General features: G+C 44.9%; 1 protein-coding gene and 1 pseudogene across 4 annotated transcripts; both read left to right on the top strand.

Moving 5' to 3' along the window:
- The first annotated feature begins 1710 nt into the window (after positions 1–1710).
- Positions 1711–8577, top strand: LOC139556945 (sushi domain-containing protein 3-like). 4 transcript variants are annotated; one of them, XM_071371126.1, is made up of 5 exons: positions 1715–2307; positions 4333–4521; positions 6120–6267; positions 7203–7367; positions 7465–8577. In XM_071371126.1, the coding sequence occupies exons 1-5, from the start codon at positions 2223–2225 to the stop codon at positions 7832–7834; spliced, it is 957 nt and encodes a 318-aa protein (XP_071227227.1). In that variant the 5' UTR covers positions 1715–2222; the 3' UTR covers positions 7835–8577. The 4 variants fall into 4 exon arrangements, with proteins under 4 accessions (XP_071227229.1, XP_071227226.1, XP_071227230.1 ...); XM_071371125.1 differs by having other exon boundaries at positions 1713–2307; positions 7203–8577; XM_071371129.1 differs by lacking the exon at positions 7203–7367 and having other exon boundaries at positions 1714–2307.
- Positions 8578–8719: 142 nt separating this feature from the next.
- LOC139556946 (caspase recruitment domain-containing protein 19-like) lies at positions 8720–27081 on the top strand (annotated as a pseudogene).
- The last annotated feature ends 323 nt before the right edge of the window (positions 27082–27404 follow it).

The raw sequence follows: 27404 nt of genomic DNA, 5'->3' as shown, positions 1-27404 counted from the left end.
TTAATGAGCATTAATTAACATGGTTACTTTGCCTCCGTTGGTGACCCTGGCATCTAATTTTGTACTGAAGTCCATTTTGCTTTGTGTGGAGAGAGCAGAATAGAGTTGGTGTGTGTAGGTCTCTACGCTACGAGCAGTGTATCGCTCTTGGCTGGCATAAAGGCTATTCCATTAATACGGCTATCTGATGAGCAGTATAATAGAGCTAAATGATTCATACCAGCCCAGGACCAATTGGATGGTTTACCATTAAGCTAATTGAACTATGCCACATCAAAACGACACTATAGGGCCTTCAATCTCAACTCTGAACCTCAAAACCAGTTCCACTGCATTTTTTTTATTGTTGCCCTCTAATCAGGGACTGATTTAGACCTGTGGCACCAGGTGGGTGTAATTAATGATCTGGTAGAACAGAAAACCAGCGGTCTTTGGACCTCGTAGGGTAAGAGTTGAGTACCCCTGCTATAGGGAATGAGATGGACCCCTTGGACGGTGACGTGGTTTACTCTGTCTTTAGGAGAAAAGACTGATTATGTTAACTGGTTGGTAGAGGGCTGCTCTATCGACGCAGGATGTGAAGATAGTGATTGAAAACAACTCCCACGCCATGTATTCAAATGCACCCCTGCACAGTACGCATCAATGAGGACATTATTTCCTGTTTGGCTGATTGTTCTTGTTCTTGGACAGCTGGTAGTGAAGTGTATGATGGGTAAAGAAACAACACTTGTTCTGCTGATATATTTCACTTGCATTGATTATAGGCTCTAAATAGTCTGATTCTGAACCCCTCTCTCTCTATCTCCTTTGCTTTCTCACCCCCCCCCCCCCCTTTATCTCTGGTCTTGTCCGACTATTAACATTAACAGCCATGCATATGAATGACCAATGTTTATAAAGATACAAATGATTCCTGTTCTGGCACAGAGAACAGAGTGGCGAGCCTCATGTAAATCCTATTACATTAAAGAACGAATAGGCAACATTTGTATTCTATAAATCAGAAGGGCAAACACCAAGACGTAATACTTTCGGAATCGACCCAGGAAACTCTAGGCCAAGACTAATGTTTTAGCTGTATTAGTGATGGTGATGACCAAAGGTTACAGGTTCAAATCCCCGCCGTACAGCTATCGTGCTCTAGACCGAGTCGTGCAATCGGAGTCCCCTCACTGAATGTCCAGCCCGACAAAGTATTATCTGTGCAAATTGATTAGGAAAGGATATGGTAAAAATATATGTAGCCTACAACTGTACAGTGGATTCATGCCTATAGAGTAAGTCATGGGAGTAGAGGATGTAAGCCAGCCAGACCCTGTCATGTGATGTCAGATTGACGTGTGCAGTGGTGGACACTATCAAAGTCTCCATCATATCCTTTGATGCATTACATCATTCAACAATAAGCACATTCCGGATATCTGTACAGCACTTTGAGAAATCAGCTGATGTACATAGGCCTATATAAATACATTTGATTTGATTTGATATCCGAGTCTTATAAATAGCATGTTATAAGAAATATAAAATGTGACTACTTCCAAATAGCTTATAGTATATCAAAAGACTGGTTAGCTATGCTTAGTGCTATGAATGACAGCATACAGTACCATTATCCTAAAGTATAATGTGTGCACAAACAGATCATCAAAGGCGGGGCAATGTGACAGAATCACCTCTAGCCCACAAACACACAGATTACTACTGTATTGTGAACTGAAAGAAGGAACTCACTGCCCACCATAGCGATCATATTACATTACTAAATGTAGGCCTATTTTAATTCCTAATTCTATTCTGCCAACCTTCGGGTGGCCCTGACAACAGGCCTATTACCGTGACATCAAGTTAACCAAGTGATATTTTGACAGCCTACACACCGATTAGTTTAGCAGAATCTCGCAGACAAAGAAGGACGGATTTTGCTCGGGACAGTCAGTGCGTTCCCAGAGCGCAGCGCGACATGCCGAGCCGATACACCAACACACCTACACACACACTGATGGGTTGCTGTTGGGTCCGTGTGCTCGGGAGTAAGAGACAGAAAAAAGCAAACGCGTGAGCACGCACAGGCACTGAGACAGCTGCGAACACAATCCAGCACAGTGACCATAATTCTCCAGCTGTAGGCTACCGTAGCATACTCTTGTGGGTCTCCTTGTCGTTTTTTACGCGCGTCCTGGAGGAGTTGTCGACCGTTGGGTAGATTACGTGCCGACATGTCAACGGTTACAGCTTCGGTGGTTGATGTTTCCAGAACTATTTATTCAACCAAAAACGGCAACCGTGGCCGTAATTATACAGGTAAGCGAGCTTCAGGATGTATCCAATGTGGTCATAGATGTCATGTCATTAGAACCGTGCCTGTTTTATTGGAGGCATTATGATGTTGTTTAATGGCTTTGTTAAATATAGCTGTAAACTGTGTGTGTATACCATCACAGAGTAGGGCCTACCAACATGTAGCCTCATTTTGGGGAGAAAATGCATTCCATGACACACAAATAGCACTTCATTTATATGATGTATCTGTACTCAATGAATTACATTGCAGGAAAACAACATTAGGCCTACTTTCTGCAAGCTACGCATAATATGTTTGCAAACTATCACATGACAGCAAAACATACATGGAATAAAAGGTCTTAACGTTTTATAAGCTATGGCTTTAATGGAATAACAGAGTAGCCAGCCTCTTGTCTATTCTGAGCCTGCATTGTAAATAAGGACAAAAGAATGGAGAGGGCGAAGTGAGAGTGTGTCCCTATAGATCACATGGTCTGAGAAGCTGCAGGTGGCTTTCCGAATGCACTGTTTCTTAGTTTCACACCAACTAACACTGCGGTTGTACTGAGCTAGGATGTACAGCTACACCTTTAAACACACACATACACATACGCACACGCTCTCTCTCTCTCTCTCTCTCTCTCTCTCTCTCTCTCTCTCTCTCTCTCTCTCTCTCTCTCTCTCTCTCTCTCTCTCTCTCTCTCTCTCTCTCTCTCTCTCTCTCTCTCTCACACACACTCACAAGTTACATAAAATTGTCTATTGTGTACTAAAAAAACGTTGCATAAATATGGTGTTTTCTGTGGATCTGTTCAGGCTGGCGAGGTTTCATCATGGCCTTGAAAGGCCTACTCAGCAATGTAACTCACCCTGCCAGCCCAGCCCAACTGACAGAGAGAACTGATATCTTTGATCAGAAATCTATGAGTCACAGACTGCTGGAGAGCGCTGTCTGCCTGCCCTGCAGAAATGATGGGTTATGAATTAGCCTACCACCCAATAGTCAGTCAGCAACATAACTCTCTTGCTTGCTGACTCTCTCTGTCTCTCTCTCGCTATAATTCAAAGGAATACTCTCATGAGTCTCAGAAGTCTTGGAATTTACGAACACTATTTCAAACCTTATCTGAATTAAAAGAACTTGGATCCTCTTTCAGATACTGTTGAGTTCAGGAAGTCATTTCTTGAACATGTAGGACCTCTTGTGGTGGCAAGAAAACACTGCAACAATTTCTAAACAATCGTAATAGGCCTAGGCTACATGATTTCACAGACAATTTCCCTCAAATGTCATTTGAAAATAGTGTTCGCAAATTCCCAAACTTCTGAGACTCGTGAGAGTATTCCTTTGAATTATAGCGAGAGAGAATGAGAGATTAATTACATTTGAATTTAATTACATTTCCGTTATACTCTTGAGGTGATAAGATGTGAATGTGTTTTTTGTTATATTAACCAATTACAGTAGCACAGCTAGTGTAGAAACAATTGACTGAACACGCTTCACAGGATGTGACAAAGCTGCTTTGTTTATCCACAAGCTGTGGCTTACTTTGATTCCTTCCGAAATACACTCCTGTATATTTGCATTAGAGCAGTGTCATTCTGTTAAGGGTCATAGTTCAGTATGAAAACCAGAGCTCACAGCGGGAGTCCATTTTCCTGCAGCACCGTGCTGAGTCTGAAAACCAGCTGTTTAACATGGCCACAAATGAGACCTGAGTTTCTGCCAAGCTAGCAGGCCTTTTATTTAATGATTTATCATGTTTCCTGCTTTGATACCATCAGCATTAGATGCAGCAAAGCGTAGGGCTGCAGATGTGGTGGGTGTTTTTTGTCACGCAATACTGAGCAGCCCCCAACGGGCTTCGATGCAGAGTGTTCTGTAATGTAGTGTTCTGTGCTGCAGCATTCCATTGTGAAGGTTCCATGTGGTGCTCTCTCCTCTGAAAGTTCTATTGTGGCTGTTCTAGTTTGAGTTATCTGTTCTGCTCACATATGGCTGTATGTACCATAGTTACCATCTCCCATCACCCCCTCCAGGCCAGTGCACGCCCATGCCCCAGCCCGCCCTGGGCACGCAGAAGATCATTCAGGGGAATGGCACCAATGTGGGCACGGTGATCACCCTGCAGTGCCCATCCAGACACCGTCTGGTGGGGGGCAATGAGGTGTCCTGTGTTTGGGGCAGCAACAGCACCCAGTGGTCAGGAGGCTCTCCATGGTGTAAACGTATGTATCTGTGTCGTTCCACGCAAATAGTGCCTTTTTGCAACCCTTTGATATTTTATGTAGAAATTGTGGACAAATATAGCATTTTAAAAGCCTGTTATATGAAATGAAGTGTCATTTCATATGAATGAAGGCTTGCTAAAGTGAAGTTCCAAAATTCAGATTTTTGACATGTCCCTCCTTCACACCTGTGTCACTTGTAGAAAGATTTTATCCCACTTAATCCCCAAATTAATCTAAACAAACAATGAACATCTAATAGTCAAATCATAGAGTAAAATCAAGTGAGCTGGTTCTACTCTTTTTGGCCTTTTTCTGGTGTTTTGTGATAGAAGACTAAGTGGGTTGAGCATAACACGTCAACCCCGTTACCCATAGATAGACAGGATAGGAATATTTTAACAAATGTATTTTTGGTGTGAATCTTGCATTCAATTGCCACTCCCTATTGCACAGAACAAGCTTTCATTCCTCCTGTCACAAGGGGATTAATGGCTGATTTAAGAAGAAAACGTCAACCCTGTTACAGTCAACTCTGTTACAGTCAACTCTGTTACTATATTTGGTACTTAATAGGCACTTACTATATTATATATTTTTTATTTAACATCTTGAGATGGGAAAACCTGTTTTTTATTAAGTTGATCATCTGCGCTTTGAAAAACATTTAAAAGTGACTCTTCTCAAAAGGCACCGAATTAGTGGAATGACCCATCTAATGCTGAGAGGATACTCACACACTTATGTACCACTGGTCTTTACTTGTAGGTATGGATGTTCATAGTTACAGTATGTTAGTATATGGCAGAGTTGGTCTGAGGACACCAGTCTACTCCTATAGGACATGTTGTCATAGAAAATTACATACCAGCCAGCAATCAAAGCACTCCGCAATAGTACAGTGCCGGTTATGTTTGCTCTTGAAATATTCATAGACGTCCTTTTCATATTTATAAGCCACTTATGTAAAGCATATTTGTATTCAATGAGGAACCGAAGTCCAAATGAGAGACTGTTAGGTTTGTCACTCTCTCACCCTTCTCCGTCTGACTCTAGGGAGTCAGCTCATCTGGCCAATCAATGGCTGAGAGCATGTGAAGACAGCCGTCACTTCAGTCATACATTATGGATGAGTCAGACTCGGCTTCATTGTGAAAATGAAAGTAGTCCTCTTAGGAAAGTGTACGTGTGTGTGCGCGTGCGTGTATGTGTGTGTGTGTGTGCGTGCATGCATGTGTAGGAGTATATTAAATCTTCAGAATGCATTGAGTGGAAAAAGTGCATGGATTGCAAACTCCCTGCCTGTCAGCCTCTTAATTATTCTGAAAAAGAGGAATATAGAGGAATATATTGGACATAGTTTTATGTGCTCTCTGACCATGGGCAGTGTCATGTAGATGTCAATGTCATACTTTAGGTACCATGGTACCAAGGTACTTATTGATGTCTATTATAAATGGATGCAATACACTTAAAAAGGCATTCAAATATATTATATTTCCATCACTTTCTGGAGTGATTTGATTTTATATATCTTGTTCGTTATCTGTAGACAGATCTCATAAATTAATTGATAGATGTTTTATCTTTTCTCCCAGCGGTGTCCCCGTCGGAAGACTTTGGGTTCCGTGTGGCAGTGGTGGCATCCATCATCAGCTGTGCCATCATCCTCCTCATGTCCATTGCCTTCATCACCTGCTGTCTGCTCGACTGTGTCACGGAGGAGGAGAAGAAGAAGGAGGAGAGGTGAGAGGAGAGATGGAGGGAGGAGAGGAGGTGAGGAGAGAGAGCGAGAGAAGAGCAGAGGAGGAGAGGAAGAAGGGTGAGAGGAGTGATAGAGGGAGAATGGGAGGAGAGGTGAGAGGAGTGATGGAGGAGACAGGAAGAGGCCGGAGGGAGAGATGGAAGTAGGATGGAAGGAGAGGTGAGAAGGAGAGATAGACTGGATGGGTGAGAGGAGATAGTAGATGAGGAGAGAGGTAGGAGAGGAGGAGCGATGACTAGTGAAAAGGGAGAAGGAGGAGAGGAGACCAAAAGATGAGACAGGACACATGAGAAGGAGAGATGAACGGAAGAAAGGGGGGAGAGAAAGGAAAAGAGAAGACAGGAAGAGGTGAGAAAAAGCGAAAGATGGAGAGCCGTAAATTATACTATGTGGTAAAGGGGATTGATAACAATATTGAGATGTACAGTAGCTATTGACAGTACAACATTTACATTTTAGCAGATGCTCTTATCCATAGCAACTTAGTGAGTGTATACATTTTCAGATTTACAGTAATGACTGCATACATTTTCATAATAGTCCCCCATGGGAATAAAACACACAACCCTGGCATTGCAAGCATCATCCTTTACCAAGTAAGTTACATGGGACTATACAGATGTAGGATCTTAATTTAAGCCAGTTTGCTATAGCAGGAAAATAATCTTGCAGCAACAGGAAATGTGAATTATTATGTGAATTATCATTAATGAACATTTTTGTATGGGTTGATACATTTTTCATTAGGGCAAATCAAGTCTGAAATTTCAAAGTGGAAATGATAAACTTTAGAAGCCTTTTTAAACCTCAAATACACTACACGTTTGGATTTCCTGCTGTTCAGGAAAATTCTCAGCAACAAAAGAGTGAACAAATTAAGATCCTACTACTGTAAAAACTTTTTTTGCGTTGCCAGGGAGACGCGTCTGTGGCACCAGCTGGAGCAAGTGGAACTGGAAGAGAACAGGGCCTCTCGCTATGGCCACAATGGCAGGAACAACAATAACAACACCCAGGAGAAGGCACTTCCACCATGGGTCAACAATGACCCTTCAATGTGTACCAATAAGAGACCCAGCTGGTTAGGACTGTGTGTGTGTGTGTGTGCCTGCGTGCATGCATGTTCATGCGTGTCTGCCTTGCAAAGCTCAATGTCTCTGTGTCTGTCCTCTCTACAGGTATCATCAGTACCCCTATGCTCTGACTGGTCCAGTCCAGGCCTCCACCACTGGCCCAGCCCTCAACTCAGCTCCTCTTCCCTGCAGAGGCTACAACCAGCCCATCCTCCCACACAACTCAGGCCTCTACCACAACCCAGGTCTGCCACACAATCCAGGTCTACTTCAAAACCCTATCCCAACCCAGTATCCAGGTCCACCTCAGACCACGGGCCTGGTTCAGAACCAAGTGGTACCCCCAGGCTCAGGCCTGGTCAGGCAGTATGGAGGACAGGAGGGCAGTGTATCTCCACTTCTGGAGAAGCCCTACAGGATGTGTCGACACCCCCTCTATGTCAAGGAGCGCCCCGTACGGGTCATATCCGTGTGAGGTCACAACCAGGAAGTGACTGAGCATAGACCACAGGGTCATGGATAAACTGAACATCAACCAGCTGGAAACTATATCCAAAAGTAAAGAGGACCACCTGAATTGTTACCAAGCCTATGCCATTATTAACCGGGCACCAATGAATATCGCCGGACTAAATGACCACATGACCATTTATTAGTCATTTGACATTGACCTGCAGTAGACCATTCAGTGACAAGGCAGCATTTCTAGGGTGCATCAGACATGTGCCTTAAACGCAGACCCTATCCCTCTGGACACTGCCCGAAGCGGAAAGTTGTGCTTACAGGGGAGAACAGTCTTTATTCCATAGGAATCACTTATTATGTTGCTGCCTGATTTCACAGTGTTCCTCCTGGAAATGTACAATAGTAATAAACATGTGCACAGTAAATATTTCAGTTCTGAAATGGAATGTCCTGTATCTCTGAGCCATGAAACTCTAGTAATTATGATTCTGGAAAGAATCATGTTGTACAGTATTCAGCATTTTTAGGTTTGATGCTTTTGCTTTGGTGGATCAAGGGATAGCATGTGTAGGCCTACATTTCCCAATCCTGCTGTGTACAATATGGGATGGTACCTCATGGTATAAATAACTCTTACATGTTATTCTGTACTATTGGAATTTTATGATACTTTTTTTATTTTCCTATAGCCCACGCAAGTCCCACCGCGGATGGATTGACAATTAATCATGTAATAAATTCTATGTTCTTAAACGTTTCCAATCAATGAACAAAGATGTGGCAGAACCTTGCATTATCATCAGTTAGGAATACGATTGTAAGGGAGTTTAACCAATAGAATCTAACCAAAAGAGTCAGTCACCAAGTTAGGAGGAGAGGTTTGCCGTCAATAAAACAACCAATCAATGAACAGACTATTTTTGAGTGATCCAAGAGACTCAATATTATACTTATGTGGGTGCCATATAACACATATATAAGTTACATAGGTAGGTAGGCTACAGTGTAATTACAGTGTAGGTACACATTCTTGCATAGTTTAGACCTCAGTCAGTGACGTGACTTATTAATAGCCATTAGTGCACCACTACAGTGGGGCCGGAGTGTTCGGCCGGGTGTGCTGTCATCATGGGAAGAGCGTCAAATTAGGGAGAGCAGGAAGTTAGCGAAGAGGCAGTCATTGGCGGCGAAGAGGCATCCGTTTTCTTCCATGGCAGGTTATTAAATTTGAATATAGCTTTTGGGGCTTTTGATTTATGGGCGAATCATGCGCTGCAGAGTACAATCTGTCACAACTGTCCACAATGTCTTCTCGCCACCCGGAACCCGTTGCATGCTGACCTTCTCAATCTACAACAACTCAAACTAAAGTATTGGTTGTATTTAACTTAATTATTTTACCAACATGAAAGTAGACCCACAATAATCGCAAGTACTGTAAATGAGATTTACATTTTAGTAGGCCTATATTGGCTAAACATGAATAAAATCAGGACCCTGTCTTTCAAAGATAATTTGTAAAAATCCAAATAACTTCACAGATCTTCATTGTAAAAGGTTTAAACACTGTTTCCCATGCTTGTTCAATGAACCATAAACAATCAATGAACATGCACCTGTGGAACGGTCGTTAAGACACTAACAGCTTACAGACGGTAGGCAATTAAGGTCACAGTTATGAAAACTTAGGACACTAAAGAGGCCTTTCTACTGACTCTGAAAAACACCAAAAGAAATATGCCCAGGGTCCCTGCTCATCTGTGTGAATGTGTCTTAGGCATGCTGCAAGGAGGCATGAGGACTGCAGATGTGGCCAGGGCAATAAATTGCAATGTCCGTACTGTGAGACGCCTAAGACAGCGCTACAGGACGGACAGCTGATCGTCCTCGCAGTGGCAGACCATGTGTAACAACACCTTCACAGGATCAGTACATCCAAACATTACACCTGCGGGACAGATACAGGATGGCAACAACAACTGCCCGAGTTACACCAGGAACGCACAATTCCTCCATCAGTGCTCAGACTGTCCGCAATAGGCTGAGAGAGGCTGGAATGAGGACTTCACCAGACATCACCGGAAACAATGTCGCCTATGGGCACAAACCCACCGTCGCTGGACTGGCAAAAAGTACTCTTCACTTCACCCAATCCCATTGAGCACGTCTGGGACCTGTTGGATCGGAGGGTGAGGGCTAGGGTCATTCCCCCCAGAAATGTCCGGGGACTTGCAGGTGCCTTGGTGGAAGAGTGGGGTAACATCTCACTGCAAGAACTGGCAATCTGGTGCAGTCCATGAGGAGGAGATGCACTGCAGTACTTAATGCAGCTAGTGAGTATGATGGTCAGATTTGCGTTTATCGTCGAAGGAATGAGCGTTACACCGAGGCCTGTACTCTGGAGCGGGGTCGATTTGGAGGTGGAGGTTCCGTTATGGTCTGGGGCGGTGTGTCACAGCATCATCGGACTGAGCTTGTTGTCATTGCAGGCAATCTCAATGCTGTGCATTACAGGGAAGACATCCTCCTCCCTCATGTGGTACCCTTCCTGCAGGCTCATCCTGACATGACCCTCCAGCATGACGATGCCACCAGCCATACTGCTCGTTCTGTGCGTGATTTCATGCAAGACAGGAATGTCTGTGTTCTGCCATGGCCAGCAAAGAGCCCAGATCTCAATCCCACTGAGCACATCTGGGACCTGTTGGATCGGAGGGTGAGTTCTAGGGCCATTCCCCCCAGAAATGTCCGGGAACTTGCAGGTGCCTTGGTGGAAGAGTGGGGTAACATCTCACAGCAAGAAATGGCCAATCTGGTGCAGTCCATGTGGAGAGATGCACTGCAGTACTTAATGCAGCTGGTGGCCACACCAGATACTGACTGTTACTTTTGTGTCCCTTTGTTCAGGGACACGTTATTCCATTTCTGTTAGTCACATGTCTGTGGAACTTGTTCAGTTTATGTCTCAGTTGTTGAATCTTGCTATGTTCATACAAATATTTACACATGTTAAGTTTGCTGAAAATAAATGCAGTTGACAGTGAGAGGACTTTTGTTGCAGAGTTTATATATCTCCTAATTAAGGTGCTGCCCAAATGTGTGTTCTTTTTCCTTGTTTCCTGTATTCCCTAGCTCCCTGGTCAGGCTCAGACGGCTACCATGAGCAGCTAAAAAGGCGCTACGGTTAGGCTAGAAAGTAGGCTTGTATTTGGGGTGATGATCTGTGAGGTGATAACATTTTGTTTGCTTTGTGATTTGTCAAAAATGTGGCCAAACTAAGATAACGTGTTGCTGTGCGTTTTGTTGCTGTGCGTTTTGCTGCCAACTTTACTTTGCTAGCTGACAACTTTACGTTTTTTTGTTTTGTTTTTGTTTTTAATTACCGTTTATATTTTTAGTTTTTTTCCATCGCAACTTTTTTCCCTCATTCAACTTTTTCACTCCGGACGCTTTATCTGGACATGGTTCGTCAACACCTTCAACAGCCGAAGCTAAGTAGTAACATTAACATGATGTCTTCTAATTGCAGTCGCTGTACTCATAATATACAGGAGAACGATCGCCTTACGGCGAGAATAGCTGTGCTACAAGCCCAGCTTCAGACGCAATCGTTAGGCAAGGGTAATTTCAGTGTAGGAAAGGAAGAAACAGCGTCTGTGCCACCAGTAAGTACAGATAGTAACGTTAGTATAAATCCCCCCGCACAGTCCCCGCAGCCGGACAACTTTCTCATGGCTTCTGGAGGGAAATGCTGTTGGAATGCTCAACCGGTGTCGCTCATTCAGCCGACAGAAACTTTCAACCGGTTCTCCCCATTATGTAGCGAGTCGGAGTCTGAGTCTGAGTCTTCTCTTGTCTCTACTCCTCCCGTTACGGGGTCTGAGACGCCGAAGGCTCCCACCATTAGCTCTGACATATTGAAAACCCTAGTCATTGGCGACTCCATTACCCGCAGTATTAGACTTAAAGCGAATCACCCAGCGATCATACACTGTTTACCAGGGGGCAGGGCTACCGACGTTAAGGCTAATCTAAAGATGGTGCTGGCTAAAGCTAAATCTGGCGAGTGTAGAGAGTATAGAGATATTGTTATCCACGTCGGCACCAACGATGTTAGGATGAAACAGTCAGAGGTCACCAAGTGCAACATAGCTTCAGCGTGTAAATCAGCTAGAAAGATGTGTCGGCATCGAGTAATTGTCTCTGGCCCCCTCCCAGTTAGGGGGAGTGACGAGCTCTACAGCAGAGTCTCAGCACTCAATCGCTGGTTGAAAACTGTTTTCTGCCCCTCCCAAAAGATAGAATTTGTAGATAATTGGCCCTCTTTCTGGGACTCACCCACAAACAGGACCAAGCCTGACCTGCTGAGGAGTGACGGACTCCATCCTAGCTGGAGGGGTGCTCTCATCTTATCTACCAACATAGACAGGGCTCTAACTCCTCTAGCCCCACAATGAAATAGGGTGCAGGCCAGGCAGCAGGCTGTTAGCCAACCTGCCAGCTTAGTGGAGTCTGCCAATAGCACAGTCAGTGTAGTCAGCTCAGCCATACCCATTGAGACTGTGTCTGTGCCTCGACCTAGGTTGGGCAAAACTAAACATGGCGGTGTTCGCCTTAGCAATCTTATTAGGATAAAGACCTCCTCCATTCCTGCCATCATTGAAAGAGATCGTGATACCTCACATCTCAAAATAGGGTTACTTAATGTTAGATCCCTCACTTCAAAGGCAGTCATAGTCAATGAACTAATCACTGATCATAATCTTGATGTGATTGGCCTGACTGAAACATGGCTTAAGCCTGATGAATTTACTGTGTTAAATGAGGCCTCACCTCCTGGTTACACTAGTGACCATATCCCCCGTGCATCCCGCAAAGGCGGAGGTGTTGCTAACATTTACGATAGCAAATTTCAATTTACAAAAAAAAAAATGGCGTTTTCGTCTTTTGAGCTTCTAGTCATGAAATCTATGCAGCCTACTCAATCACTTTTTATAGCTACTGTTTACAGGCCTCCTGGGCCATATACAGCGTTCCTCTCTGAGTTTCCTGAATTCCTATCAGACCTTGTAGTCATAGCAGATCATATTCTAATTTTTGGTGATTTTAATATTCACATGGAGAAGTCCACAGACCCACTCCAAAAGTCTTTCGGAGCCATTATCGACTCAGTGGGTTTTGTCCAACATGTCTCTGGACCTACTCACTGCCACAGTCATACTCTGGACCTAGTTTTGTCCCATGGAATAAATGTTGTAGATCTTAATGTTTTTCCACATAATCCTGGACTATCGGACCACCATTTTATTACGTTTGCAATCGCAACAAATAATCTGCTCAGACCCCAACCAAGGAGCATCAAAAGTCGTGCTATAAATTCTCAGACAACACAAAAATTCCTTGATGCCCTTCCAGACTCCTTCTGCCTACCCAAGGACGTCAGAGGACAAAAATCAGTTAACCACCTAACTGAGGAACTCAATTTAACCTTGCGCAATACCCTAGATGCAGTTGCACCCCTAAAAACGAAAAACATTTGTCATAAGAAACTAGCTCCCTGGTATACAGAAAATACCCGAGCTTTGAAGCAAGCTTCCAGGAAATTGGAACGGAAATGGCGCAACACCAAACTGGAAGTCTTCCGACTAGCTTGGAAAGACAGTACCGTGCAGTACCGAAGAGCCCTCACTGCTGCTCGCTCATCCTACTTTTCCAACTTAATCGAGGAAAATAAGAACAATCCAAAATTTCTTTTTGATACTGTTGCGAAACTAACTAAAAAGCAGCATTCCCCAAGAGAGGATGGCTTTCACTTCAGCAGTAATAAATTCATGAACTTCTTTGAGGAAAAGATCATGACCATTAGAAAGCAAATTACGGACTCCTCTTTGAATCTGCGTATTCCTCCAGGGCTTAGCTGTCCTGGATCTGCACAGCTCTGCGAGGGCCTGGGATCGGGAGAGACACTTAAGTGTTTTAGTACTATATCTCTTGACACAATGATGAAAATAATCATGGCCTCTAAACCTTCAAGCTGCATACTGGATCCTATTCCTACTAAACTGCTGAAGGAGCTGCTTCCTGTGCTTGGCCCTCCTATGTTGAACATAATAAACAGCTCTCTATCCACCGGATGTGTACCAAACTCACTAAAAGTGGCAGTGATAAAGCCTCTCTTGAAAAAGCCAAACCTTGACCCGGAAAATATAAAAAACTATCGGCCTATATCGAATCTTCCATTCCTCTCAAAGATTTTAGAAAAAGCTGTTGCGCAGCAACTCACTGCCTTTCTGAAGACAAATAATGTATACGAAATGCTTCAGTCTGGTTTTAGACCCCATCATAGCACTGAGACTGCACTTGTGAAGGTGGTAAATGACCTTTTAATGGCGTCAGACCGAGGCTCTGCATCTGTCCTCGTGCTACTAGACCTTAGTGCTGCCTTTGACACCATCGATCACCACATTCTTTTGGAGAGACTGGAAACCCAAATTGGTCTACACGGACAAGTTCTGGCCTGGTTTAGATCTTACCTGTCGGAAAGATATCAGTTTGTCTCTGTGAATGGTCAGTCCTCTGACAAATCAACTGTACATTTCGGTGTTCCTCAAGGTTCCGTTTTAGGACCACTATTGTTTTCACTATATATTTTACCTCTTGGGGATGTTATTCGAAAACATAATGTTAACTTTCACTGCTATGCGGATGACACACAGCTGTACATTTCAATGAAACATGGTGAAGCCCCAAAATTGCCCTCGCTAGAAGCCTGTGTTTCAGACATAAGGAAGTGGATGGCTGAAAACTTTCTACTTTTAAACTCGGACAAAACAGAGATGCTTGTTCTAGGTCCCAAGAAACAAAGAGATCTTCTGTTAAATCTGACAATTCATCTTGATGGTTGTAAAGTCGTCTCAAATAAAACTGTGAAGGACCTCGGCGTTACTCTTGACCCTGATCTCTCTTTTGACGAACATATCAAGACTGTTTCAAGGACAGCTTTTTTCCATCTACGTAACATTGCAAAAATCAGAAATTTTCTGTCCAAAAATGATGCAGAAAAATTAATCCATGCATTTGTTACTTCTAGGTTAGACTACTGCAATGCTCTACTTTCCGGCTACCCGGATAAAGCACTAAATAAACTTCAGTTAGTGCTAAATACGGCTGCTAGAATCCTGACTAGAACCAAGAAATTTGATCATATTACTCCAGTGCTAGCTTCCCTACACTGGCTTCCTGTTAAGGCAAGGGCTGATTTCAAGGTTTTACTGTTAACCTATAAAGCGTTACATGGGCTTGCTCCTACCTATCTTTCCGAGTTGGTCCTGCCGTACATACCAATACGTACGCTACGGTCACAAGACGCAGGCCTCCTAATTGTCCCTAGAATTTCTAAGCAAACAGCGGGAGGCAGGGCTTTCTCCTATAGATCTCCATTTTTATGGAACAGTCTGCCTACCCATGTGAGAGACGCAGACTCGGTCTCAACCTTTAAGTCTTTACTGAAGACTTATCTCTTCAGTAGGTCATATGATTGAGTGTAGCCTGGCCCAGGAGTGTGAAGGTGAACGGAAAGGCTCTGGAGCAACGAACCGCCCTTGCTGTCTCTGCCAGGCCGGTTCCCCTCTCTCCACTGGGATTCTCTGCCTCTAACCCTGTTACAGGGGCTGAGTCACTGGCTTGCTGGTGCTCTTTCATGCCGTCCCTAGGAGGGGTGCGTCACTTGAGTGGGTTGAGTTACTGACGTGATCTTCCTGTCTGGGTTGGCGCCCCCCCTTGGTTTGTGCTGTGGTGGAGACCTTTGTGGGCTATACTCGGCCTTGTCTCAGGATTGTAAGTTGGTGGTTGAGGATTTCCCTCTAGTGGTGCGGGGGCTGTGCTTTGGCAAAGTGGGTGGGGTTATATCCTTCCTATTTGGCCCTGTCCGGGGGTTTCTTCGGATGGGGCCACAGTGTCTCCTGACCGCTCCTGTCTCAGCCTCCAGTATTTATGCTGCAGTAGTTTGTGTCGGGGGGCTGGGGTCAGTTGGTTACCTGGAGTACTTCTCCTGTCTTATCCAGTGTCCTGTGTGAATTTAAGTATGCTCTCTCTAATTCTCTCGTTCTCTCTTTCTCTCTGTGAACCTGAGCCCTAGGACCATACGTCAGGACTACCGGGCATGATGACACCTTGCTGTCCCCAGTCCGCCTGGCCTTGCTGCTATTCCAGTTTCAACTGTTCTGCCTGTGGTTACGGAACCCCTACCTGTCCCAGACCTGCTGTTTTCAACTCTTAATGATCGGCTATGAAAAGCCAACTGAGATTTATTCCTGATTATTATTTGACCATGCTTGTCATTTATGAACATTTTGAAAATCTTGGCTCTCTCTAATTTTCTCCTTCTCTCTTTCTTTCTCTCGGAGGACCTGAGCCCTAGGACCATACGTCGGGACTACCGGCCGTGGTGACTCCTTGCTGTCCCCAGTCCGCCTGGCCTTGCTGCTATTCCAGTTTCAACTGTTCTGCCTGCGGTTATGGAACCCCTACCTGTCCCAGACCTGCTGTTTTCAACTCTTAATGATCGGCTATGAAAAGCCAACTGAGATTTATTCCTGATTATTATTTGACCATGCTTGTCATTTATGGAAATTTTGAAAATCTTGGCTCTCTCTAATTTTCTCCTTCTCTCTTTCTTTCTCTCGGAGGACCTGGGCCCTAGGACCATGCGTCGGGACTGCCGCCCGTGGTGACTCCTTGCTGTCCCCAGTCCGCCTGGCCTTGCTGCTATTCCAGTTTCAGCTGTTCTGCCTGCGGTTATGGAACCGCCACCTGTCCCAGACCTGTTGTTTTTCAACTCTTGATGATCGGCTATGAAAAGCCAACTGAAAATTATTCATGATTATTATTTGACCATGCTTGTCACTTATGAACATTTTTGAACATCTTGGCATAGTTCTGTTATAATCTCCACCCGGCACAGCCAGAAGAGGACTGGCCACCCCTCATAGCCTGGTTCCTCTCTAGGTTTCTTCCTAGGTTTTGGCCTTTCTAGGGAGTTTTTCCTAGCCACCGTGCTTCTACACCTGCATTACTAGCTGTTTGGGGTTTTAGGCTGGGTGTCTGTACAGCACTTCGAGATATTAGCTGATGTACGAAGGGCTATATAAAATAAAATTGATTGATTGATTGAACTCCAAGTTCCTGTGTTTAGACCAGAGGATGCGCACTGAGCTGGTGGGCAGGCTGGTGCTGGGGTTCAACAGGACCTAACCTCAAATACTTACTGACAAGGAGGCCCAGAGGGTAAGTAGCCTAGTGAGTATGCTAACTCTCTGAAGGGATTTAGGTTCACTACAGAGTGCACACAGCTTTACATCACTTTCGCCAGACCACCCTTACCCTCTAGGCCTTTACATATCTAGCTCTACATGGTCATCCAATTTACAATATTTCAGTCTTTGCAATTTGTTGTGTTGTATTTTGTGATTCTAGGGAATACTGGACAATAATAAGTCAGGATGAAGGCCTTATTACAGATCCATAAATGCATTATGGATAATTGGACAGTTGACTGGACACTTGTGATTGGATGCTTGTCTAATTCAGTTCAGGAACCTGAGCGTGCCTACTGCGGTGCGATTGGCTGAACTGCTGGTGTACTTACAGGGGAAGGGCGAGGAGGAGTTTCATGAGTTCTACAGGGGGCTTCAGATCCACGCTGACAAGTTCTACTTTAACCTGCCTACCAGAGTCAGCCGAAGAAGAGGTACTGCAAGGAGAGGCAATGTGTGTGTGTCTTTCTTTTTCTGTCTCTCTCTCTCTCTCTCTGGCTGTCTGTCTCTGAGTGTGCTTCTCTCTGTCTGTTTCTCTCTCTGTCTGTCTTCCTCATTCTGTCTGTTTCCTGCAGTTGTATGCCTACTGTTTCTTTGTGATGCTGTGGCGACTGACTAACTGTCACGCCCTGACCTTAGATATCTCTGTTTTTCTATATATTTTGGTAAGGTCAGGGTGTGACTAGGGTGGGTACGCTAGTTTTTGTATGTCTAGGGGGTTTTGTATGTCTAGGGGGTTTTGTATGTCTATGTTGGCCTGATATGGTTCCCAATCAGAGACAGCTGTTTATTGTTGTCTCTGATTGGGGATCATATTTAGGTAGCCATTTTCCTAATTTTTGTTGTGGGATCTTGTTTTTGTATAGTTGCCTTGTGCACTGCAATACTGCACATTTGTTAGATTCTTTGTTGTTTTGTTGTAAGTTTCACTATTAAAGAATGTGGACCTCTACCCACGCTGCGCCTTGGTCCGATCCTTTCAACAAACGTGACAGAAGACACCATCACACCCTGACCAAGCAGCGTGTTCAAGAGGAGCAGGGATCCTGGGCCCGGGAGAAAAGAGAGTGGAGGACATCCTGGACCTGGGAGGAGGTAATGGCAGGGGACAAGACCCTGCCATGGAAGCAGGCGGAGGCAGCAAAAGAGGAACGGCGACGATACGAGGGGACATGGCTAGCACGGAAGCCCGAGAGTCAGCTCCCCAAAAATTTTTGGGGGCACACAGGGAGATTGGCGGAGGTAAGGATAAGACCTGAGCCAACTCCCCGTGCTTACCGTGCCGAGCATGTGACTGATCAGGCACCGTGTTATGCAGTGATGCGCACGTTGTCTCCAGTGCGCATTTATAATGTGCTCTATTCCAGCTCCCCGCATTTGCCGCGCTAGAATGGGCATCCAACCAGGACGGGTTGTGCCGGCTCAGCGCTCCTGGTCTCCAGTACACCTCTTCGGACCAGGATATCCTGCGCCCGGCGCCACCTGTACCGGTCCCACGCATCAGGTCTCCAGTGCGCCTCCACAGTCCAGTACGTCCTGTGCCTCCTCTCCGCACTCGCCCTGAGGTGCGTGTCATCAGCCCGGTGCCACCTGTACCGGTCCCACGCATCAGGTCTGCGGTGCGCATCCACAGTCCAGTATGTCCTGTGCCTCTTCCCCGCACTCGCCCTGAGGTGCGTGTCATCAGCCCGGTGCCACCTGTACCGGTCCCACGCATCAGACCTCCAGTGCACCTCCACAGTCCAGAGCTTCCGGTGACAGTTCCCGGTCCGGAGCTACCGGCGACGGGCCACGGTCCGGAACCTCCTCCGACGGGCCACGGTCCGGAACCTCCAACGGGCCACGGTCCGGAACCTCCAACGACGGGCCACGGTCCGGAACCTCCAGCGACGGTCCCCGGTCCGGAACCTCCAGCGACGGTCCCCGGTCCGGGGTCTCCAGCGACGGTCCCCGGTCCGGGGTCTCCAGCGACCATCTGCAGTCTAGAGTCATCAGCGACGAGCTGCAGTCCAGAGCCTCCGGCGATGATCCACGGTCCGGTTCCACAAAAGCGGAGGGATCAGCGTAAGGAGGTGGGGCTGCGTCCAGAACCGGAGCCGCCACCAAGGGTAGATGCCCGTCCGCACCCCTCCCGTCAGGAAACTGAGCTAAACGACTACCGCCCAGTAGCACTCACTTCCATCATCATGAAGTGCTTTGAGAGACTAGTCAAGGACCATATCATCTCCACCCTACCTGACACCCTAGACCCACTCCAATTTGCTTACCGCCCCAATAGGTCCACAGACGACGCAATCGCAACCACACTGCACACTGCCCTAACCCATCTGGACAAGAGGAATACCTATGTGAGAATGCTGTTCATCGACTACACCTCAGCATTTAACTCCATAGTACCCTCCAAACTCGTCATCAAGCTCGAGACCCTGGGTCTCGACCCCGCCCTGTGCAACTGGGTACTGCACTTCCTGACGGGCCGCCCCCAGGTGGTGAGGGTAGGTAACAACATCTCCACCCCGCTGATCCTCAACACTGGGGCCCCACATGGGTGCGTTCTGAGCCCTCTCCTGTACTCCCTGTTCACCCACGACTGTGTGGCCATGCACGCCTCCAACTCAATCATCAAGTTTGCGGACGACACTACAGTGGTAGGCTTGATTACCAACAACGATGAGATGGCCTACAGGGAGCAGGTGAGGGCCCTCGGAGTGTGGTGTGAGGAAAATAACCTCACACTCAACGTCAACAAAACAAAGGAGATGATTGTGAACTTCAGGAAAGAGCAGAGGGAGCACCCCCCTATCCACATCGACGGGACAGTAGTGGAGAGGGTAGTACGTTTTAAGTTCCTCGGCGTACACATCACAGACAAACTGAATTGGTCCACCCACACAGACAGCGTTGTGAAGAAGGCGCAGCAGCGCCTCTTCAACCTCAGGAGGCTGAAGAAATTCGGCTTGTCACCAAAAGCACTCACACACTTCTACAGATGCACAATCGAGAGCATCCTGTCGGACTGTATCACCGCCTGGTACGGCAACTGGTCCGCCCACAACCGTAAGGCTCTCCAGAGGGTAGTGAGGTCTGCACAACGCATCACTGGGGGCAAACTACCCGCCCTCCAGCACACCTACACCACCCGATGTCACAGGAAGGCCATAAAGATCATCAAGGACAACAACCACCTGAGCCACTGCCTGTTCACCCCGCTATCATCCAGAATGCGAGGTCAGTACAGGTGCATCAAAGCAGGGACCGAGAGACTGAAAAACAGCTTCTATCTCAAGGCCATCAGACTGTTAAACAGCCACCACTAACATCGAGTGGCTGCTGCCAACATACTGACTCAACTCCAGCTCACTTTAATAATGGAAATTGATGGAAATTGATAAAATATTTATCACTAGCCACTTAAAACAATGCCACTTAATATAATGTATATGTATATACGGTACTCTATATCATCTACTGCATCTTGCCATCTTTATGTAATACATGTATCACTAGCCACTTTAAACTATGCACTTTTATGTTTACATACCCTACATTACTCATCTCATATGTATATACTGTACTCGATACCATCTACTGCATCTTGCCTATGCCGTTCTGTACCATCACTCATTCATATATCTTTATGTACAAATTCTTTATCCCTTTACACTTGGGTGTATAAGGTAGTAGTTGTGGAATTGTTAGGTTAGATTACTCGTTGGTTATTACTGCATTGTCGGAACTAGAAGCACAAGCATTTCGCTACACTCGCATTAACATCTGCTAACCATGTGTATGTGACAAATAACATTTGATTTGATTTGATATAGGTTCAGGTTTCTGGCCGGGAGTCCGCACCTTCGGGGGGGGGGGGTACTGTCACGCCCTGACCTTAGATATCTCTGTTTTTCTATATATTTTGGTTAGGTCAGGGTGTGACTAGGGTGGGTACGCTAGTTTTTGTATGTCTAGGGTTTTTGTATGTCTAGGGGGTTTTGTATGTCTATGTTGGCCTGATATGGTTCCCAATCAGAGACAGCTGTTTATCGTTGTCTCTGATTGGGGATCATATTTAGGTAGCCATTTTCCTAATTTGTGTTGTGGGATCTTGTTTTTGTATAGTTGCCTTGTGCACTGCAATACTGCACGTTTGTTAGATTCTTTGTTGTTTTGTTGTAAGTTTCACTTTTAATGAATGTGGAACTCTACGCACACTGTGCCTTGGTCCGATCCTTTCAACGAACGTGACACTAACAGTGTTCCGTGTGTCTCTGTTCTAGAGCCTGCAGACCCAAAGGAGACTAACTGTGGGCCGCCGCATGGAGAGATATGTACTTAATGACAGGGGTAAATATAATACCACATTACAGGGCTAATGATAACTAACAACTTCAGATTAAGCCAAAGAAAACGTTGTGATCCATTTAATAAACACAGAATACCAGCAAAATAGATAAAACGGTGTAGCAGTAGCAGGAACAATGGCATCTAATTGGTAAAACCTGGTACTTTCACACTCATTTCTGTGGAGAAATGGCTAATTTCTCCGAAATTAAATGGAATGACTCTTATGTGTTGGAGCATCTGGTCCCTACTTGACTGAACTACTCAACCCCTCCAGTGTTCCTATATGCAGGATAGTCCTGCTCCACTCTGCTCTGATTATGTAGTTTGATGCTTTATTTAAAGAGCAACAAGGAAGGGAAGGAAGGGAGGAAGGGAGAAATAGAGTACAGGAGGAATGGAGAGACAGGGAGAGACAAACAGAGAGATGTGAATGACAGCAAGATAGGTGCCCTTGTGCCATTGATGACACAAAGGCTTGAAACATTAAAACATGCTCTGTGCACGTCATTGTGCACGTAATTGCACACTGAACATCCGTTTCTAAGTTATTTTCAAATATTTAAGGGTAAACCTTTTCTCCCTGACTGAAGGACTTACCTCCATGGCAATAGAGCAAGGCTAAGCCCACTGCAAGACTAAAAGAACTCAGAAAGAACAGAGGCCCGGCAGAGAGAGAGAGAGAGAGAGAGAGAGAGAGAGAGAGAGAGAGAGAGAGAGAGAGAGAGAGAGAGAGAGAGAGAGAGAGAGAGAGAGAGAGAGAGAGAGAGAGAGAGAGAGAGAGAGAGAGAGAGAGAGAGAGAGAGAGAGAGAGAGAGAGAGAGAGAGAGAGAGAGAGAGAGAGAGAGAGAGAGAGAGAGAGAGAGAGAGAGAGAGCAGAGCAGAGAGAGCAGAGCAGAGCAGAGCAGAGCAGACGAGAGCAGAGCAGAGCAGAGCAGAGCAGACGAGAGCAGACGAGAGCAGACAGACAGACAGACAGACAGACAGACAGACAGACAGACAGACAGACAGACAGACAGACAGACAGACAGACAGACAGACAGACAGACAGACATCATACCGAGTGACGTTATGCACATGGCTTCCTCTAAAGAAAACCTCTCTTTCTTTGCCACGTGATTGGCAGTTACCGGTTCATTAGAGCTGTATATCAGAGATGACGCACATTTCTGTCTGACGTTACCTTTGACCTACTGTAAGCATAACAACATCTTCAAAGGAATGAGGAGGTTGGTTTGTGTGTGTGTGTGGGTAAAAGCAGAGCGTAGGGACCGATTGGACTCTGAATGGAGGAATACTAAAATGTTAATTAACCACATGCTTAGCTGAGGTTATGGAGGTGACAGGGCTGGATGCAAAACAAATCGATGAAATCTACGGGGTGGATGCTTCGATAAGAAGCAGCAGTTCGACAAAACTCTTTTCCAAAATGGTCAAATGCATTCAAATCAGAAACAAAGCCATACTATAGAGTTGTTAGGCCTCCATAAAATGTTCATTCTAAAAGAAAACTACAAGTGCTGTATAAAGTACACTACACTGCATTTGTAAAGTATTCAGACCCCTTGACTTTTCCCACATTTTGTTACATTACAGACTTATTCAAAAATGGATTACATTTATTTATTTTTCTCAACAATCTACACACTATAACCCATAACGACAAAGTGAAAACAGGTTTTTGGAAATGTTAGCAAAAAAACAAAAACAAAAAACAGAAATACCTTATTTACGTAAGTATTCAGATCCTTTACTATGAGACTCAAAATGTACCTCAGGTGCATCCTGTTTCCATTGATCATCATTGAGATGTTTCTACAACTTGATTGGAGTCCACCTGTTGTAAATTCAATAGATTAGACATGGTTTGGAAAGGCACACACCTGTCTATGTAAGGTCCCCAAGTTGACAGTGCATGTCAGATCAAAAACCAAGCCATGAGGTCAAAGGAATTGTATTGAGGCACAGGGGAAGGATCACCAAACAATGCTGCAGCATTGAAGGTCCCTAAGAACACAGCGCCCTCCATCATTCTTAAATGGAAGAAATTTTAAACCACCAATACTTAGTCACTCTGACAGAGCTCCAGAGTTCCTCTGTGGAGAAGAATTTTATCCCAAGTAGGACAACCTGTGCCAAGCTTGTAGCATCATACCCAACAAGACTCAAGGCTGTACTCGCTGCCAAAGGTGCTTCAACAAAGTACTGAGTAAAGGGTATGAATACTTATGTAAATGTGATATTTCAGTTTATTTAAATTTTTTTAATAAATTAGCCAACATTTCTAAAAACCTGTTTTTACTTTGTGATTATGGGGTATTGTGTGTAGATTGATGAGGGGAAAAAACTATTTAATCCATTTTATAATAAGGCTGTAAAGTAACATAATGTGGAAAAGTCTCGGGGTCTGAATACTTTCCGAATGCACTGTATATGACCAAAAGTATGTAGATACATACTCGTGAAATCATGGGCATTATTATGGAGTTGGTCCCCCCTTTGCTGCTATAACAGCCTCCACTCTTCTGGGAAGGCTTTCCACTAGATGTTGGACATTGCTGCAGGGACTTGCTTCCATTCAGCCACAAGAGCATTAGTGAAGTCGGGCACTAATGTTGGGCGCTTAGGCCTGGCTTGCAGTCGGCGTTCCAATTCATCCCAAAGGTGTTCAATAGGGTTGAGGTCAGGGCTCTGTGCAGGTCAGTAAAGTTCTTCCACACCGATCTTGACAAACCATTTCTTTATGGACCTTGCTTTATGCACAGGGCATTGCCACAAAGTTGGAAGCACAGAATTGTCTAGAATGTCATTGAATGCTATAGTGTTAAGATTTTCCTTCACTGGAACTATAGGGCCTAGCCCAAATCATGAAAAACAGCCCCAGACCATGATTCCTCCTCCACCAAATTTTACAGTTGGCACTACACACTCGGGTAGGTAGTGTTCTCCTGGCATCCGCCAAACCCAGATTCGTCCGTCGGACTGCCAGATGGTGAAGCGTGTTTCATCACTCCAGAGAATGCGTTTCCACTGCTCCAAAGTCCAATGGCGGCAAGCTTTACACCATTCCAGCCGACTCTTGGCATTGCGCATGGGCAGCTGTAGCAGGGCAGACATTTGACAAACTGACTTGTTGGAAAGGTGGCATCCTATGACAGTGCCACGTTGAAAGTCACTGAGCTCTTCAGTAATATCATTCTACTGCCAATGTTTGTCTATGGAGATTGCATGGCCGTGTACTCGATTTTATATACCTGTCAGCAACAGGTGTGGCTGAAATCACAGAATCCACTAATTTGAAGGGGATACCATATACTTTTGTTTATATAGTGTATATCTACACGGACACTGGATATTTACAAGCTCACGGGTTATTTACATGTGTGTTGCTCTTTAAATAAAGCATCAAACTACATAATCAGAGCAGAGTGGAGCAGGACTATCCTGCATATAGGAACACTGGAGGGGTTGAGTAGTTCAGTCAAGTAGGGACCAGATGCTCCAACACATAAGAGTCATTCCATTTAATTTCGGAGAAATTAGCCATTTCTCCACAGAAATGAGTGTGAAAGTACCAGGTTTTACCAATTAGATGCCATTGTTCCTGCTACTGCTACACCGTTTTATCTATTTTGCTGGTATTCTGTGTTTATTAAATGGATCACAACGTTTTCTTTGGCTTAATCTGAAGTTGTTAGTTATCATTAGCCCTGTAATGTGGTATTATATTTACCCCTGTCATTAAGTACATATCTCTCCATGCGGCGGCCCACAGTTAGTCTCCTTTGGGTCTGCAGGCTCTAGAACAGAGACACACGGAACACTGTTAGTGTCACGTTCGTTGAAAGGATCGGACCAAGGTACAGTGTGCGTAGAGTTCCACATTCATTGAAAGTGAAACTTACAACAAAACAACAAAGAATCTAACAAACGTGCAGTATTGCAGTGCACAAGGCAACTATACAAAAACAAGATCCCACAACACAAATTAGGAAAATGGCTAACTAAATATGATCCCCAATCAGAGACAACGATAAACAGCTGTCTCTGATTGGGAACCATATCAGGCCAACATAGACATACAAAACCCCCTAGACATACAAAAACCCTAGACATACAAAAACTAGCGTACCCACCCTAGTCACACCCTGACCTAACCAAAATATATAGAAAAACAGAGATATCTAAGGTCAGGGCGTGACAGTACCCCCCCCCCCGAAGGTGCAGACTCCCGGCCAGAAACCTGAACCTATATCAAATCAAATCAAATGTTATTTGTCACATACACATGGTTAGCAGATGTTAATGCGAGTGTAGCGAAATGCTTGTGCTTCTAGTTCCGACAATGCAGTAATAACCAACGAGTAATCTAACCTAACAATTCCACAACTACTACCTTATACACCCAAGTGTAAAGGGATAAAGAATTTGTACATAAAGATATATGAATGAGTGATGGTACAGAACGGCATAGGCAAGATGCAGTAGATGGTATCGAGTACAGTATATACATATGAGATGAGTAATGTAGGGTATGTAAACATAAAAGTGCATAGTTTAAAGTGGCTAGTGATACATGTATTACATAAAGATGGCAAGATGCAGTAGATGATATAGAGTACCGTATATACATATACATTATATTAAGTGGCATTGTTTTAAGTGGCTAGTGATAAATATTTTATCAATTTCCATCAATTTTCATTATTAAAGTGAGCTGGAGTTGAGTCAGTATGTTGGCAGCAGCCACTCGATGTTAGTGGTGGCTGTTTAACAGTTTGATGGCCTTGAGATAGAAGCTGTTTTTCAGTCTCTCGGTCCCTGCTTTGATGCACCTGTACTGACCTCGCATTCTGGATGATAGCGGGGTGAACAGGCAGTGGCTCAGGTGGTTGTTGTCCTTGATGATCTTTATGGCCTTCCTGTGACATCGGGTGGTGTAGGTGTGCTGGAGGGCAGGTAGTTTGCCCCCAGTGATGCGTTGTGCAGACCTCACTACCCTCTGGAGAGCCTTACGGTTGTGGGCGGAGCAGTTGCCGTACCAGGCGGTGATACAGTCCGACAGGATGCTCTCGATTGTGCATCTGTAGAAGTGTGTGAGTGCTTTTGGTGACAAGCCGAATTTCTTCAGCCTCCTGAGGTTGAAGAGGCGCTGCTGCGCCTTCTTCACAATGCTGTCTGTGTGGGTGGACAAATTCAGTTTGTCTGTGGCAATAGCCTTGCTCTATTGCCATGGAGGTAAGTCCTTCAGTCAGGGAGAAAAGGTTTACCCTTAAATATTTGAAAATAACTTAGAAACGGATGTTCAGTGTGCAATTACGTGCACAATGACGTGCACAGAGCATGTTTTAATGTTTCATGCCTTTGTGTCATCAATGGCACAAGGGCACCTATCTTGCTGTCATTCACATCTCTCTGTTTGTCTCTCCCTTTCTCTCCATTCCTCCTGTACTCTATTTCTCCCTTCCTCCCCCTCTGTCTCACTCCAACAGAGGGTAATTTGAGTGGCACTGGTCCATTTTTGATCTTCTCAGTGCTGGGACAGGGCAGTGGGGCCAGTGAGGTTCTCTTAGCCAACGCCAAGGACTGATCCAGAATACAATAAGGTCATATTTGGGGAAAATGCTAAACAAATCTATTTGCAATGCCAAATGTTCACCAGCAGGGGAAACTAAAAGGTACATTTTCTTTTAAAGGATGTCGCTACTTTGTAAGTAGAATTGTAATTTAACAGTACCCCTGAATTTTTAAATGGACATTTGACCTATTCATTGTATATGTGTTTGTATAATCAGAGTTAGTGCCTCTATGCTCTGTGTCATCTAGGCCTACTGGATTAAAACCCATCTTAAACATCACAGGAAAACAAAATGCCCTGGTTAACTTAATTTGACCCTGTAAATCTAGCCTAATTTGAAAGTGAAATTC

The sequence above is a fragment of the Salvelinus alpinus genome, chromosome 28 (genome assembly GCF_045679555.1).
Source record: "Salvelinus alpinus chromosome 28, SLU_Salpinus.1, whole genome shotgun sequence".
Lineage (NCBI taxonomy): Eukaryota > Metazoa > Chordata > Actinopteri > Salmoniformes > Salmonidae > Salvelinus > Salvelinus alpinus.
The sequence above is the reverse complement of the archived record's forward strand: the minus strand, read 5'-3'. Positions and strand labels throughout refer to the sequence as shown.